This window comes from Littorina saxatilis, linkage group LG17, assembly GCF_037325665.1.
Source record: "Littorina saxatilis isolate snail1 linkage group LG17, US_GU_Lsax_2.0, whole genome shotgun sequence".
Taxonomy (NCBI): Eukaryota; Metazoa; Mollusca; class Gastropoda; order Littorinimorpha; family Littorinidae; genus Littorina; species Littorina saxatilis.
Genome location: NC_090261.1, coordinates 62933794 through 62950150, shown reverse-complemented (window position 1 = coordinate 62950150; position 16357 = coordinate 62933794). Strand labels below are relative to the sequence as shown.

The 16357-nt window shown below is 44.0% G+C and overlaps 1 protein-coding gene across 5 annotated transcripts in view; it reads right to left on the bottom strand.

The window, feature by feature from the left end:
* LOC138952069 (spectrin beta chain-like) overlaps positions 1-16357 on the bottom strand; it is a 165459-nt gene that overhangs the window by 4039 nt on the left and 145063 nt on the right. For 3 of the 5 annotated variants that reach the window (XR_011451293.1, XM_070323641.1, XM_070323642.1), the window contains 4 exons: positions 13949-14041; positions 9456-9546; positions 4769-4844; positions 3016-3162 (listed from right to left, as the gene is read on the bottom strand). Coding sequence is in view for 4 of the 5 variants with exons in the window: in XM_070323641.1 (XP_070179742.1) it covers positions 3016-3162; positions 4769-4844; positions 9456-9546; positions 13949-14041 (407 nt within the window). In the remaining variant the exon portion in view is untranslated. The remainder of the gene's footprint in view (positions 1-3015; positions 3163-4768; positions 4845-9455; positions 9547-13948; positions 14042-16357) is intronic. The other 2 variants (XM_070323643.1, XM_070323644.1) reach the window with 1 other exon arrangement.

Below are 16357 nucleotides of genomic sequence, written 5' to 3'. Positions count from 1 at the left end.
AGATCACCCATCTCTCTACTATAACATCACAACCCTTGGTTAACAGATCACCCATCTCTCTACTATAACATCTCAACCCTTGGTTAACAGATCGCCCATCTCTCTACTATAACATCACAACCCTTGGTTAACAGATCGCCCATCTCTCTACTGTAACATCACAACCCTTGGTTAACAGATCGCCCATCTCTCTATCACAACCCTTAGTTAACAGATTGCCCATCTCTGTACAATAACATCACAACCCTTGGTTAACAGATCGCCCATATCTCTATCACAACCCTTAGTTAACAGATTGCCCATCTCTCTACTATAACATCACAACCCTTAGTGAAAAGGTGTGATGTAGATAAAGTGATTAGAAACTATGTTGTACCCACACCATCCTTAGTGTTGTTTTATGTGTGTGATGTGGAGAGAGTGATCAGAAACCAGGTGTTTACCCACCCCATCCTTAGTGTTGTTTTATGTGTGTGATGTAGAGAGTGATCAGAAACCAGGTGTGTACCCACCCCATCCTTAGTGTTGTTCTATGTGTGTGTGATGTAGAGAGAGTGATCAGAAACCAGGTGTGTACCCACCCCATCCTTAGTGTTGTTCTGTGTGTGATGTAGAGAGTGATCAGAAACCAGGTGTGTACCCACCCCATCCTTAGTGTTGTTTTATGTGTGTGATGTAGAGAGAGTGATCAGAAACCAGGTGTGTACCCACCCCATCCTTAGTGTTGTTTTATGTGTGTGATGAAGAGAGAGTGATCAGAAACCAGGTGTGTACCCACCCCATCCTTAGTGTTGTTTTATGTGTGTGATGTAGAGAGAGTGATCAGAAACCAGGTTGTACCCACCCCATCCTTAGTGTTGTTTTATGTGTGTGATGTAGAGAGAGTGATCAGAAACCAGGTGTGTACCCACCCCATCCTTAGTGTTGTTTTATGTGTGTGATGTAGAGAGAGTGATCAGAAACCAGGTTGTACCCATCCCATCCTTAGAGTTGTTCTGTGTGTGATGTAGAGAGAGTGATCAGAAACCAGGTTGTACCCACCCCATCCTTAGTGTTGTTTTATGTGTGTGTGATGTAGAGAGAGTGATCGTGTACCCACCCCATCCTTAGTGTTGTTTTATGTGTGTGTGATGTAGAGAGAGTGATCGTGTACCCACCCCATCCTTAGTGTTGTTCTGTGTGTGTGTGATGTAGAGAGAGTGATCAGAAACCAGGTGTGTACCCACCCCATCCTTAGTGTTGTTTTAAGTGTGTGTGATGTAGAGAGAGTGATCAGAAACCAGGTGTGTACCCACCCCATCCTTAGTGTTGTTTTATGTGTGTGTGATGTAGAGAGAGTGATCAGAAACCAGGTTGTACCCACCCCATCCTTAGTGTTGTTCTGTGTGTGATGTAGAGAGTGATCAGAAACCAGGTTGTACCCACCCCATCCTTAGTGTTGTTCTGTTCTGTGTGTGATGTAGAGAGAGTGATCAGAAACCAGGTTGTACCCACCCCATCCTTAGTGTTGTTCTGTGTGTGATGTAGAGAGTGATCAGAAACCAGGTGTGTACCCACCCCATCCTTAGTGTTGTTTTATGTGTGTGTGATGTAGAGAGAGTGATCGTGTACCCACCCCATCCTTAGTGTTGTTTTATGTGTGTGTGATGTAGAGAGAGTGATCGTGTACCCACCCCATCCTTAGTGTTGTTCTGTGTGTGTGTGATGTAGAGAGAGTGATCAGAAACCAGGTGTGTACCCACCCCATCCTTAGTGTTGTTTTAAGTGTGTGTGATGTAGAGAGAGTGATCAGAAACCAGGTGTGTACCCACCCCATCCTTAGTGTTGTTTTATGTGTGTGTGATGTAGAGAGAGTGATCAGAAACCAGGTTGTACCCACCCCATCCTTAGTGTTGTTCTGTGTGTGATGTAGAGAGTGATCAGAAACCAGGTGTGTACCCACCCCATCCTTAGTGTTGTTCTGTGTGTGTGTGATGTAGAGAGAGTGATCAGAAACCAGGTGTTTACCCACCCCATCCTTAGTGTTGTTTTATGTGTGTGTGATGTAGAGAGAGTGATCAGAAACCAGGTGTTTACCCACCCCATCCTTAGTGTTGTTCTATGTGTGTGTGATGTAGAGAGTGATCAGAAACCAGGTGTGTACCCACCCCATCCTTAGTGTTGTTCTATGTGTGTGTGATGTAGAGAGAGTGATCAGAAACCAGGTGTTTACCCACCCCATCCTTAGTGTTGTTCTATGTGTGTGTGATGTAGAGTGATCAGAAACCAGGTGTGTACCCACCCCATCCTTAGTGTTGTTCTATGTGTGTGTGATGTAGAGAGAGTGATCAGAAACCAGGTGTTTACCCACCCCATCCTTAGTGTTGTTCTATGTGTGTGTGATGTAGAGAGAGTGATCAGAAACCAGGTGTGTACCCACCCCATCCTTAGTGTTGTTCTGTGTGTGATGTAGAGAGTGATCAGAAACCAGGTGTGTACCCACCCCATCCTTAGTGTTGTTCTGTGTGTGTGTGATGTAGAGAGAGTGATCAGAAACCAGGTGTGTACCCACCCCATCCTTAGTGTTGTTCTGTGTGTGATGTAGAGAGTGATCAGAAACCAGGTGTGTACCCACCCCATCCTTAGTGTTGTTCTGTGTGTGTGTGATGTAGAGAGAGTGATCAGAAACCAGGTGTGTACCCACTCCATCCTTAGTGTTGTTCTATGTGTGTGTGATGTAGAGAGTGATCAGAAACCAGGTGTGTACCCACCCCATCCTTAGTGTTGTTCTGTGTGTGTGATGTAGAGAGAGTGATCAGAAACCAGGTGTGTACCCACCCCATCCTTAGTGTTGTTCTATGTGTGTGATGTAGAGAGAGTGATCAGAAACCAGGTGTGTACCCACCCCATCCTTAGTGTTGTTCTATGTGTGTGTGATGTAGAGAGTGATCAGAAACCAGGTGTGTACCCACCCCATCCTTAGTGTTGTTCAGTGTGTGATGTAGAGAGAGTGATCAGAAACCAGATTGTACCCACCCCATCCTTAGCTTGGAAGAGGTACTCGCTGCCGGTGGCCAGACGGAGTCGGAAGACGAAGGGACGCTTGTTGTAGTCGCTGGCAACGTCACACGTCGCCTGCTGTAGGATGATGGGACCCTCGTGGTGGACACGCGTGTTGGGGTCCTGTGTACACACCATTCATTTATGTAGTATTTTAACAATTCGTGGTGTACACACCATTCAGTTATGTAGTATATTAACCATTCGTGGTGTACACATAATTCAGTTATGTACATCATATATATATGTCCTAGATGAATACCCGCTTTGCCGGACCCGGCTTAGCCGGGTGAGTGGCACACCAATACCCGGCTTTGCCAGGTACCCGGCGAAGAGCGGGCGCACCGTAGACGATTGACGCCACACGAAGGAAGGGAGATAAACGCGCAAAACACTGGAGAAGATAAGGAAGAGTTACTGTGAATGGATGTACAGAAAAACCATAAAAACCAAAATCGGTTCAGCGACGCGTGCTGAGAGCACGCACGTGTTCAAAATTTTCCTCGATTGTGTCTGGGGTCTACCTGAATATGCCCACCAAATTTGAAGCAGATCCATCGAGAACTTTGGCCGTGAATCGCGAACACACAGACAGACAGACACACACACACAAGCCGTATATAGATATAGATATTTATCATTCGTGGTGTATACACCATTCAGTTATGTAGTATATTAACCATTTGTGGTGTACACACCATTCAGTTATGTAGTATACACACCATTCAGTTATGTAGTATATTAACCATTCGTGGTGTACACACCATTCAGTTAAGTAGTATATTAACCATTTGTGGTGTACACACCATTCAGTAATGTAGTATAGTAACCATTCGTGGTGTACACACCATTCAGTTATGTAGTATAATAACCATTCGTGGTGTACACACCATTCAGTTATGTAGTATATTAACCATTCGTGGTGTACACACCATTCAGTTATGTAGTATATTAACCATTCGTGGTGTATACACTATTCAATTATGTAGTATATTAACCATTCGTGGTGTACACACCATTCAGTTATGTAGTATATTAACCATTTGTGGTGGACACACCATTCAGTTATGTAGTATATTAAGTATTCGTAGTGTACACACCATTTTGTTATGTAGTATATTAACCATTCGTGGTGTACACACCATTCAGTTATGTAGTATAATAACCATTCGTGGTGTACACACCATTCAGTTATGTAGTATATTAACCATTCGTGGTGTACACACCATTCAGTTATGTAGTATATTAACCATTCGTGGTGTATACACTATTCAATTATGTAGTATATTAACCATTCGTGGTGTACACACCATTTTGTTATGTAGTATATTAACCACTCGTGGTGTACACACTATTCAGTTATGTAGTATAATAACCAATCGTGGTGTATACACTATTCAGTTATGTAGTATATTAACCAATCGTGGTGTATACACCATTCAGTTATTTAGTATAATAACCACTCGTGGAGTATACACTATTCAGTTATGTAGTATATTAACCATTTGTGGTGTATACACCATTCAGTTATGTAGTATAACCACTTGTGGTGTACACACTATTCAGTTAAGTAGTATAACCACTTGTGAAGGACACGTGCGTTTGGGTCCTGTGTACACACCATTCAGTTATGTAGTATAATAACCTCCCTCCCCTGGTGCTGTATAATGGACAAGGGTTGTCTTCCCAAGAGACCAAAGTGTAAAGGTGCTCAAAAGGGTCAACTCACGGATTTGGCGTGTTTCTGGTCTTTGTAGCAGGACATGGTGGCTCCAGACATCACCACATACACCTTTTCCCATGACCTGTGGATACAGTGTACAGTCAACTTTCACCTCTTACATCTTGTACTGCACCAACAAACCAGCAACACAACTGAACGTCCTGACACCGTAACTTCAAGTGTCTTGACACAATAACTACAAGAGAGTTTTGACACAATAATACTGCCAGAGTGTCTTGACATCTTAACTACAAGAGTTTTGACACAATGACCACCAGTGTCTGGACATCTTAACTACAAAAGAGTTTTGACAAATTAACTTCCAGAATGTCTTGACAACCTAACAACAAAGGAGATTTGACACGATAACTACCAGAATGTCTTGACTTCAAAACTATTTATAAGAGAACTTGACATGATAACTACAAGTGTCTTGACATCCTTACTACAAAAGAGTTTTGACACAATGACCACCAGTGTCTTGACATCTTAACTACAAAAGAGTTTAAGAATGTCTTGATATCTTAACTACAAAAGAGTTTTGACACAATTACTACCAGTGTCTTGATATCTTAACTACAAAAGAGTTTTGACACAATTACTACCAGTGTCTTGATATCTTAACTACAAAAGAGTTTTGACACAATTACTACCAGAGTGTCTGGACATCTTAACTACAAGAGTTTTGACAAAATAACTTCCAGAATGTCTTGACAACCTAACTACAAAGTAGTTTTGACACGATAACTACCAGAATGTCTTGACGTCCAAACTATAAGAGAATTTGACATAACTACAAGTGTCTTGACATCCATACTACAACAGTTTTGACACAATAACTATTTGTATCTTCAATCAATCAATCAATATGAGGCTTATATCGCGCGTATTCCGTGGGTACAGTTCTAAGCGCAGGGATTTTTATTTTTTTTAATTTTTTTTTTATGCAATTTATATCGCGCACATATTCAAGGCGCAGGGATTTATTTATGCCGTGTGAGATGGAATTTTTTTACACAATACATCACGCATTCACATCGGCCAGCAGATCGCAGCCATTTCGGCGCATATCCTACTTTTCGCGGCCTATTATTCCAAGTCACACGGGTATTTTGGTGGACATTTTTGTCTATGCCTATACAATTTTGCCAGGAAAGACCCTTTTGTCAATCGTGGGATCTTTAACGTGCACACCCCAATGTAGTGTACACGAAGGGACCTCGGTTTTTCGTCTCATCCGAAAGACTAGCACTTGAACCCACCACCTAGGTTAGGAAAGGGGGGAGAAAATTGCTAACGCCCTGACCCAGGGTCGAACTCGCAACCTCTCGCTTCCGAGCGCAAGTGCGTTACCACTCGGACATCCTAACTACAAAAGAGTTTTGACATGATAACTACAAGTGTCTTGACATCCTAACTACAAAAGAGTTTTGACACAATAACTACGAGTAAGGGGGGGTGTGAGAGACAGGTAGAGGAAAGGGTGTACCTGTTGGCGGCCTCAACACGATAACTACCAGAGTGTCTTGACATCCTCAACACGATAACTACCAGAGTGTCTTGACATCCTAAAACTCGATAACTACCAGAGTGTCTTGACATCCTCAACACGATAACTACCAGAGTGTCTTGACATCCTAAAACTCGATAACTACCAGAGTGTCTTGACATCCTCAACACGATAACTACCAGAGTGTCTTGACATCCTAAAACACGATAACTACCAGAGTGTCTTGACATCCTCAACACGATAACTACCAGAGTGTCTTGACATCCTCAACACGATAACTACCAGAGTGTCTTGACATCCTAAAACTCGATAACTACCAGAGTGTCTTGACATCCTAAAACTCTATAACTACCAGAGTGTCTTGACATCCTAAAACACGATAACTACCAGAGTGTCTTGACATCCTCAACACGATAACTACCAGAGTGTCTTGACATCCTCAACACGATAACTACCAGAGTGTCTTGACATCCTAAAACTCGATAACTACCAGAGTGTCTTGACATCCTAAAACTCTATAACTACCAGAGTGTCTTGACATCCTCAACACGATAACTTCCAGAGTGTCTTGACATCCTCAACACGATAACTACCAGAGTGTCTTGACATCCTCAACACGATAACTACCAGAGTGTCTTGATATCCTCAACACGATAACTACCAGAGTGTCTTGACATCCTAAAACTCAATAACTACCAGAGTGTCTTGATATCCTAACTACAAAAGAGTTTTGACACGATAACTACCAGAGTGTCTTGACATCCTAAAACTCGATAACTACCAGAGTGTCTTGATATCCTAACTACAAAAGAGTTTTGACACGATAACTACGAGTGTCTTGACATCCTAACTATAAAAGAGTTTTGACACGATAACTACGAGTGTCTTGACATCCTAACTATAAAAGAGTTTTGACACGATATTTACTAAATTGTCTCGACATCCTAACTACAAAAGAGTTTTGACATGATAACTTCTAGAGTGTCTTGACATCCTAACTACAAAAGAGTTTTGACACGAAATATATTTACTAAATTGTCTTGGCATCTTAACTACAAAAGAGTTTTGACACGATAACTACGACTGTCTTGACATCCTAGCTACAAAAGAGTTTTGACACGAAATATATTTACTAAATTGTCTTGACATCTTAACTACAAAAGAGTTTTGACTTACATACGTGAGAGAGACACTCGTGAGATAATAATCGTTCAAATCACACGTGTGTATATCATGTAAATGAGGTCATGTCAAGCAAGTCTGGCAGCGACCTGTTTTTCCTCTGCTTATGATGCCAAAGTCACCCAGACAAGTCATTATAGAAAAAAAATTGCGCTCGCTAATTACCCTAATTACAGGTAGGGGGAGGGTGTGAGAGAAGGTAGACAGGGAGGGTGTGAGAGACAGGTAGGGGGAGGGTGTGAGAGAAGGTAGACAGGTAGGACGTGAGACAGGTAGGGGGAGGATGTGAGAGAAGGTAGACAGGGAGGATGTGAGAGAAGGTAGACAGGGAGGATGTGAGAGAAGGTAGACATTGAGGGTGTGAGAGACAGGTAGACATTGAGGGTGTGAGAGACAGGTAGGGGGAGGGTGTGGGAGACAGGTAGGGGGAGGGTGTGGGAGACAGGTAGGGGGAGGGTGTGAGAGAAGGTAGACAGGGAGGGTGTGAGAGAAGGTAGACATTGAGGGTGTGAGAGACAGGTAGACATTGAGGGTGTGAGAGACAGGTAGGGGGAGGGTGTGGGAGACAGGTAGGGGGAGGGTGTGGGAGACAGGTAGGGGGAGGGTGTGAGAGAAGGTAGACAGGGAGGGTGTGAGAGAAGGTAGACAGGGAGGGTGTGGGAGACAGGTAGGGGGAGGATGTGAGAGAAGGTAGACAGGGAGGGTGTGGGAGACAGGTAGGGGGAGGGTGTGAGAGACAGGTAGGGGGAGGGTGTGGGAGAAGGTAGACAGGGAGGGTGTGAGAGAAGGTAGACAGGGAGGGTGTGGGAGACAGGTAGGGGGAGGATGTGAGAGAAAGTAGACAGGGAGGATGTGAGAGACAGGTAGGGGGAGGGTGTGTGAGACAGGTAGACAGGGAGGGTGTGAGAGACAGGTAGGGGGAGGGTGTGGGAGACAAGTAGGGGGAGGGTGTGAGAGAAGGTAGACAGGGAGGGTGTGAGAGAAGGTAGACAGGGAGGGTGTGGGAGACAGGTAGGGGGAGGATGTGAGAGAAAGTAGACAGGGAGGATGTGAGAGACAGGTAGGGGGAGGGTGTGTGAGACAGGTAGACAGGGAGGGTGTGAGAGACAGGTAGGGGGAGGGTGTGGGAGACAAGTAGGGGGAGGGTGTGAGAGAAGGTAGACAGGGAGGGTGTGAGAGAAGGTAGACAGGGAGGATGTGAGAGACAGGTAGGGGGAGGGTGTGAGAGAAGGTAGACATTGAGGGTGTGAGAGACAGGTAGGGGGAGGGTGTGAGAGACAGGTAGGGGGAGGGTGTGGGAGACAGGTAGGGGGAGGGTGTGAGAGAAGGTAGACATGGAGGGTGTGAGAGACAGGTAGGGGGAGGGTGTGGGAGACAGGTAGGGGGAGGGTGTGAGAGAAGGTAGACAGGGAGGGTGTGAGAGAAGGTAGACAGGGAGGACGTGAGAGGCAGGTAGGGGGAGGGTGTGAGAGAAGGTAGACAGGGAGGATGTGGGAGACAGCTAGGGGGAGGGTGCGAGTGAAGGTAGACATGGAGGGTGTGAGAGAAGGTAGACAGGGAGGATGTGAGAGACAGGTAGGGGGAGGGTGTAAGAGAAGGTAGACAGAGAGGACGTGAGCGACAGGTAGGGGAGGGTGTGAGAGACAGGTAGGGGGAGGGTGTGAGTGAAGGTAGACATGGAGGGTGTGAGAGAAGGTAGACAGGGAGGACGTGAGAGACAGGTAGGGGGAGGGTGTGAGAGAAGGTAGACAGGGAGGACGTGAGAGACAGGTAGGGGGAGGACGTGAGAGAAAGTAGACAGGGAGGGTGTGAGAGAAGTTGTGAGAGACAGGTAGGAGGGGGGTGTGAGAGAAGGTAGACAGGGAGGACGTGAGACAGGTAGGGGGAGGGTGTGAGAGAAGGTAGACAGGGAGGACGTGAGAGACAGGTAGGGGGAGGGTGTGAGAGAAGGTAGACAGGGAGGGTGTGAGAAACAGGTAGGGGGAGGGGTGGGTGGTGTACCTGTTGGCGGCCTTCTTGTCGTTTTCCTTCTCATGTTTGCGGCTCAACATGCCCTCCTCTCGCGGGACCTCAGCAGATACCGCCCCCGACTCTGAAATGACCAACACCACTTGTCACAACACACTCAACATGCCCTCCTCTCCCGAGACCTCAGCAGATACTGCCCCGGCCATCCTGAATACAGCTCGTCACAATATACTCCTCACTCTCCCTGATACACGGACATCTTGAATAGCACTTATCACAATATGCCCCAAACTCTCCCTAAACAAAATGAACAACCTCGTCTCACAGATAACACACAATTTTCACACACTCTCACAGTTAACACACACTCTCACACTTGACACAAACTGACACTTGACACAAACTGACACTTGACACACATGCACTCTGCGCACACAATGTCAAGTAAGGGTTTCCTGTACCGACAGGAATAGTTGAGTCATTGGGAACAAGTTAAGTGAACTCTTTATTCTCACACGTGTGTAGCTCTACAATTTGATCATGACAGCCACAGCGTGTGTAGCTCTACAATTTGATCATGACAGGAATCACGTTGCATGTCTGTAGCTCTACAATTTAATCATGACAGGAATCACGTTGCAGGTCTGTAGCTCTACAATTTGATCATAACAGGAATCACGTTGCAGGTCTGTAGCTCTACAATTTGATCATGACAGGAATCACGTTGCAGGTCTGTAGCTCTACAATTTGATCATGACAGGAATCACGTTGCATGTCTGTAGCTCTACAATTTGATCATGACAGGAATCACGTTGCAGGTCTATAGCTATACAATTTGATCATGACAGGAATCACGTTGCAGGTCTATAGCTATACAATTTGATCATGACAGGAATCACGTTGCAGGTCTGTAGCTGGAGGACAGGGGTGTTTGGCAACAGGTTCCGGCTCAGTGACTAGCATAAACACATCTTAGTTAAGAGTGACTGGCATAAACACCTTAGTGAAGAGGAACATGGACTAGCATAAACACATCTTAATGAACATGAACTGGCATAAACACATCTTAGTGAAAAGTGACTGGCATAAACACATCTTAGTGAACATGGACTGGCATAAACACACCTTTGTGAACAGTGACTGGCATAAACACATCTTAGTGAAGATTGACTGCCATAAACACCTTAGTGAAGAGTGACTAGCATAAACACACCTTAGTGAAGAGTGACTGGCATAAACACCTCTCAGTGAACATGGACTGGCATAAACACACCTTAGTGAAGAGTGACTGGCATAAACACATCTTAGTGAACATGGACTGGCATAAACACACCTTAGTGAAGAGTGACTGGCATAAACACCTCTTAGTGAACATGGACTGGAATACACCTTAGTGAACAGTGACTGGCATAAACACACCATAGTGAACAGTGACTAGCATAAACACACCTTAGTGAAGAGTGACTGGCATAAACACACCTTAGTGAAGAGTGACTGGCATTAACACACCTTAGTGAACATGGACTAGCATAAACACACCTTAGTGAAGAGCGACTGGCATAAACACCTTAGTGAAGAGTGACTGGCATAAACACATCTTAGTGAAGAACACACAGGAGAGAAGTGTTCAGCTTTTGACTCATTTGAGCCGAGGTACCGGCTCAGTGACCAGGATTAACTCCTTGCAGTTCTTTCCCTTGAATTACGTTCCACATATGAATGATGGATTTACAGGCGATTTGAAGAACACGCACACAGACAGGCAAGAACACGCACACAGACAGGCAAGAACACACACACAGACAGGCAAGGGAGATGTCACAAGTCAGTGACTAGCTTTAGCAGGCCGTAGTGAAGAACACACACACACAGACAGGCAAGGGAGATGTCACAAGTCAGTGACTAGCATTAGCAGGCCGTAGTGAAGAACACACACACAGACAGGCAAGGGAGATGTCACAAGTCAGTGACTAGCATTAGCAGACCGTAGTGAAGAACACACACAGCTCAGTAACTAGCCTACATACAGACCAGTGATTGAATGCACACACCTATTCCAACCATGCATACTGACCTAGGTAATAGCATCCAACACATTCACAAATGTTACACACACTTTGAACTATGTTTACAATTAACCACAAGAATCCCAAACATGTTCAAACCTATTTTCATCCGGGTCAAAGGTCAAAACTGACAAGCGTACATTACATTCAGGGCACATTTACCTCATGGACAAATCTTTGCTTGCATTACATGGAACCCCAAAGGGCCAAGTTTAGAATAGATTCTTCAAATCTTTACTTGCATTACATGGAACCCCAAAGGGCCAAGTTTACAATAGATTCTTCAAATCTTTGCTTGCATTACATGGAACCCCAAAGGGCCAAGTTTACAATAGATTCTTCAAATCTTTGCTTGCATTACATGGAACCCCAAAGGGCCAAGTTTACAATAGATTCTTCAAATCTTTGCTTGCATTACATGGAACCCCAAAGGGCCAAGTTTACAATAGATTCTTCAAATATTTGCTTGCATTACATGGAACCCCAAAGGGCCAAGTTTACAATAGATTCTTCAAATATTTGCTTGTATTACATGGAACCCCAAAGGGCCAAGTTTACAATAGATTCTTCAAATATTTGCTTGCATTACAGGGAACCCCAAAGGGCCAAGTTTAGAATAGATTCTTCAAATATTTGCTTGCATTACATGGAACCCCAAAGGGCCAAGTTTACAATAGATTCTTCAAATATTTGCTTGCATTACAGGGAACCCCAAAGGGCCAAGTTTAGAATAGATTCTTCAAATATTTGCTTGCATTACATGGAACCCCAAAGGGCCAAGTTTAGAATAGATTCTTCAAATATTTGCTTGCATTACATGGAACCCCAAAGGGCCAAGTTTAGAATAGATTCTTCAAATATTTGCTTGCATTACATGGAACCCCAAAGGGCCAAGTTTTGAATAGATTCTTCAAATCTTTGTCATTTGCATTTCTTGATGCACAGCTCAGGACAAGCATGTTCTGTATGCCCTGCCTATATTGCCTGCTGTTGCTTGCCTTTTTTAAAACGTTTTTTCTTCAGTATCCTGCCTGGTGTTTTTGTGGGGTTTTGTTTGTATTTGGTTATTTTTATTGAGTAACCTGCCTGGTTTTCTTTTTCTGTCTTTGTTTTCTTTTCAGTAACCTGCCTGGTGTTGCGTTTATTTCAGTCTTGTTTTTTCTTTTCAGTAACCTGCCTGGTGTTGCGTTTATTTCAGTCTTGTTTTTTCTTTTCAGTAACCTGCCTGGGACCCTTCATTCCCAGAATTATTACAGGAACTGTTCCCTACCCTTCATTCCCAGAATTATCACAGGAACTGTTCTCTACCCTTCATTCCCAGAATTATCACAGGAACTGTTCTCTACCCTTCATTCCCAGAATTATCACAGGAACTGTTCCTTACCCTTCATTCCCAGAATTATCACAGGAACTGTTCCTTACCCTTCATTCCCAGAATTATCACAGGAATTGTTCTCTACCCTTCATTCCCAGAATTATCACAGGAACTGTTCTCTACCCTTCATTCCCAGAATTATCACAGGAACTGTTCCTTACCCTTCATTCCCAGAATTATCACAGGAACTGTTCCTTACCCTTCATTCCCAGAATTATCACAGGAACTGTTCCTTACCCTTCATTCCCAGAATTATCACAGGAATTGTTCTCTACCCTTCATTCCCAGAATTATCACAGGAACCGTTCCTTACCCTTCATTCCCAGAATTATCACAGGAACTGTTCCTTACCCTTCATTCCCAGAATTATCACAGGAATTGTTCTCTACCCTTCATTCCCAGAATTATCACAGGAACTGTTCCTTACCCTTCATTCCCAGAATTATCACAGGAACTGTTCTCTACCCTTCATTCCCAGAATTATCACAGGAACTGTTCTCTACCCTTCATTCCCAGAATTATCACAGGAACTGTTCCCTACCCTTCATTCCCAGGGCTATGTGTAATGTGACAATGAAAGGAACATTTACCTGTGTCTGGGCTATGTGTAATGTGACAATGAAAGGAACATTTACCTGTGTCAGGGCTATGTGTAATGTGACAATGAAAGGAACATTTACCTGTGTCTGTGCTATGTGTAATGTGACAATGAAAGGAACATTTACCTGTGTCTGGGCTATGTGTAATGTGACAATGAAAGGAACATTTACCTGTGTCTGGGCTATGTGTAATGTGACAATGAAAGGAACATTTACCTGTGTCTGGGCTATGTGTAATGTGACAATGAAAGGAACATTTACCTGTGTCTGGGCTATGTGTAATGTGACAATGAAAGGAACATTTACCTGTGTCTGGGCTATGTGTAATGTGACAATGAAAGGAACATTTACCTGTGTCTGGGCTATGTGTAATGTGACAATGAAAGGAACATTTACCTGTGTCTGGGCTATGTGTAATGTGACAATGAAAGGAACATTTACCTGTGTCTGGGCTATGTGTAATGTGACAATGAAAGGAACATTTACCTGTGTCTGGGCTCTCAGGCTCCGCCTGCCCGGCCTCCTTTTTGCCAAATAACTTTCCAAAGGGAGATTTCGAGCGAGAACGCTTCTTCTCATCTATGAGAACAAACCAGGAAATGTAGTGGTGGGTTACGCTACTTCTGCCGGCTACTGAAGGACAGGGGTTACTGACTAGTCAGTGGCTACACCCCTCAGAAAAGAAAGTCTACACCCCTCAAGCAAAGAAAGTCTACACCCCTCACAAAAGAAAGTCTACACCCCTCAAGCAAAGAAAGTCTACACCCCTCAAGCAAAGAAGCAAAGAAACTAAGCACTTTTACTGTTTCCCTGAAAGCAAAAGACACCATCATCCCACACATTCATCAATCCCTTCCACAAAAATGCAAGTTTTACAACAAATGTGGTTATTGTCATTCATAGTATCATTCTATCACTACCATTTTGTTAGTTGCTTTTTTTACTATCATTTTGTTCATTGTTTTATCACTATCATTTTGTTGCTTGTTTTATCACTTTCATTTTGTTGCTTGTTTTATCACTACCATTTTGTTAGTTGCTTTATCACTATCATTTTGTTAGTTGTTTTATCACTACCATTTTGTTAGTTGCTTTATTACTACCATTTTGTTAGTTGTTTTATCACTACCTGAAATTGTGAGTAACACTTAGCCCACAAAAGGGACCTGACAGCAGTTCTTGGCTCCTGTACTTAACCAAGGCAACTAACAATCTTAGTCAAGGGAGAGTGGGAGGGGGTAACACTCAGCCCACATAAGGGACCTGACAGCAGTTCTTGGCTCAGGTACTAAACCAAGGCAACTAACAATCCTACTCAAGTAGGTGGAGGGGGGGGGGGGGGGGGGGCGGTACCACCTAGTCAACAGAAGGGAAAATGGGGGAACCTGTTCATAGCAGAAAAAAGATGCAGTCAGTCCCAGAAAGGAAACGCCAGCAGAAGCCCTAGTGACAAAAGGCAAGGCCAGCAGAAGCCCTAGTGACAAAAGGCAAGGCCAGCAGAAGCCCTAGTGACAAAAGTCAAAGCAAGCAACAGCCAAATGAAGAGAGGGAGCTCGGGTCAGAGTGCTGATATGTAAAGGGTGCTCACAGATCGCCGCTACTAAACAGAACAGAGATCTCTGTGCTCACAGGTCGCCACTACAAAACAGAGATCTCTGTGCTCACAGATCACCACTACAAAACAGAACAGAGATCTGTGCTCACAGATCGCCACTACAAAACAGAACAGAGATCTGTGCTCACAGATCACCACTACAAAACAGAACAGAGATCTGTGCTCACAGATCGCCACTACAAAACAGAACAGAGATCTGTGCTCACAGATCGCCACTACAAAACAGAACAGAGATCTCTGTGCTCACAGATCGCCACTACAAAACAGAACAGATATCTCTGTGCTCATAGATCGCCACTACAAAACCGAAGAGATCTCTGTGCTCACAGATCGCCAATACACAAATTCAAAAGCAAACTGCAGTGGGATGTGGCGGCTATACTACAAACACCCAAGTAGAATCAAGTGCACAAGCATGCGAGGGCAATCACTACATAGAAATCTAAACAACTTGCACAGTGCTATGTGAACAACAATAATCACAGCAACATTACAATTGACATCAATCATTTGGGTAAACAGACCTGAAATACAAACAGTGACTTGGAAACACACACTTCAACATCTACAAACAAGGTTATAATGAAGTGAAAGGATTAGGTCTTGAGTTGCTATAAGTCAAACAAAACTGTTGGGTAACAGTTAAACTTAAAGTCAAATCAGTGACAAATTAGCCGTAACTGCCTGGCCCCATGAAACAGCTCTAGTATACATGGACACAACACCTTTGTCCATGTCTGTATGACTGGATAGACTTCCTAATGTCTTGACTTTATGGGTCACGGCTTTAGGGGTCATGGCTTTAAGGGTCAAGGCTTTAGGGGTCAAGGCGTTAGGGGTCATGGCTTTAGGGTTCAGTGTCCATGTCTTTCGGGGTCATGTCTTAGGGGTCATCTCTTTATATGTCATGGCTTCAGGGGTCAAGTCTTTGTATGTCATGGCTTCAGGGGTCAAGTCTTCAAGGGTCAAGTCTTTATGTCATGGCTTCAGGGGTCAAGTCTTTAGGAGTCATGACTTCAAGGGTCATAGCTTCAGGGGTCATGACTTCAGGGGTCATGGCGTTATGGGTCATGGTTTTAGGGTTATGGTGTTGGGGGTCCGTGTCCATGCCTAAATGACAGGCTAGACTGTATTACAAACTAGGTTCAGGAGTTATTGCTTTAAGGGTCACTGTATCAATGCTAAAACCTATGACTGTCTGGTCTGTGGGTCAATTGCAACTTTCTATCATGAATCTGCTTTGCATCAAACATATTCCAAGTTCAGTTTGAATGCTTTGC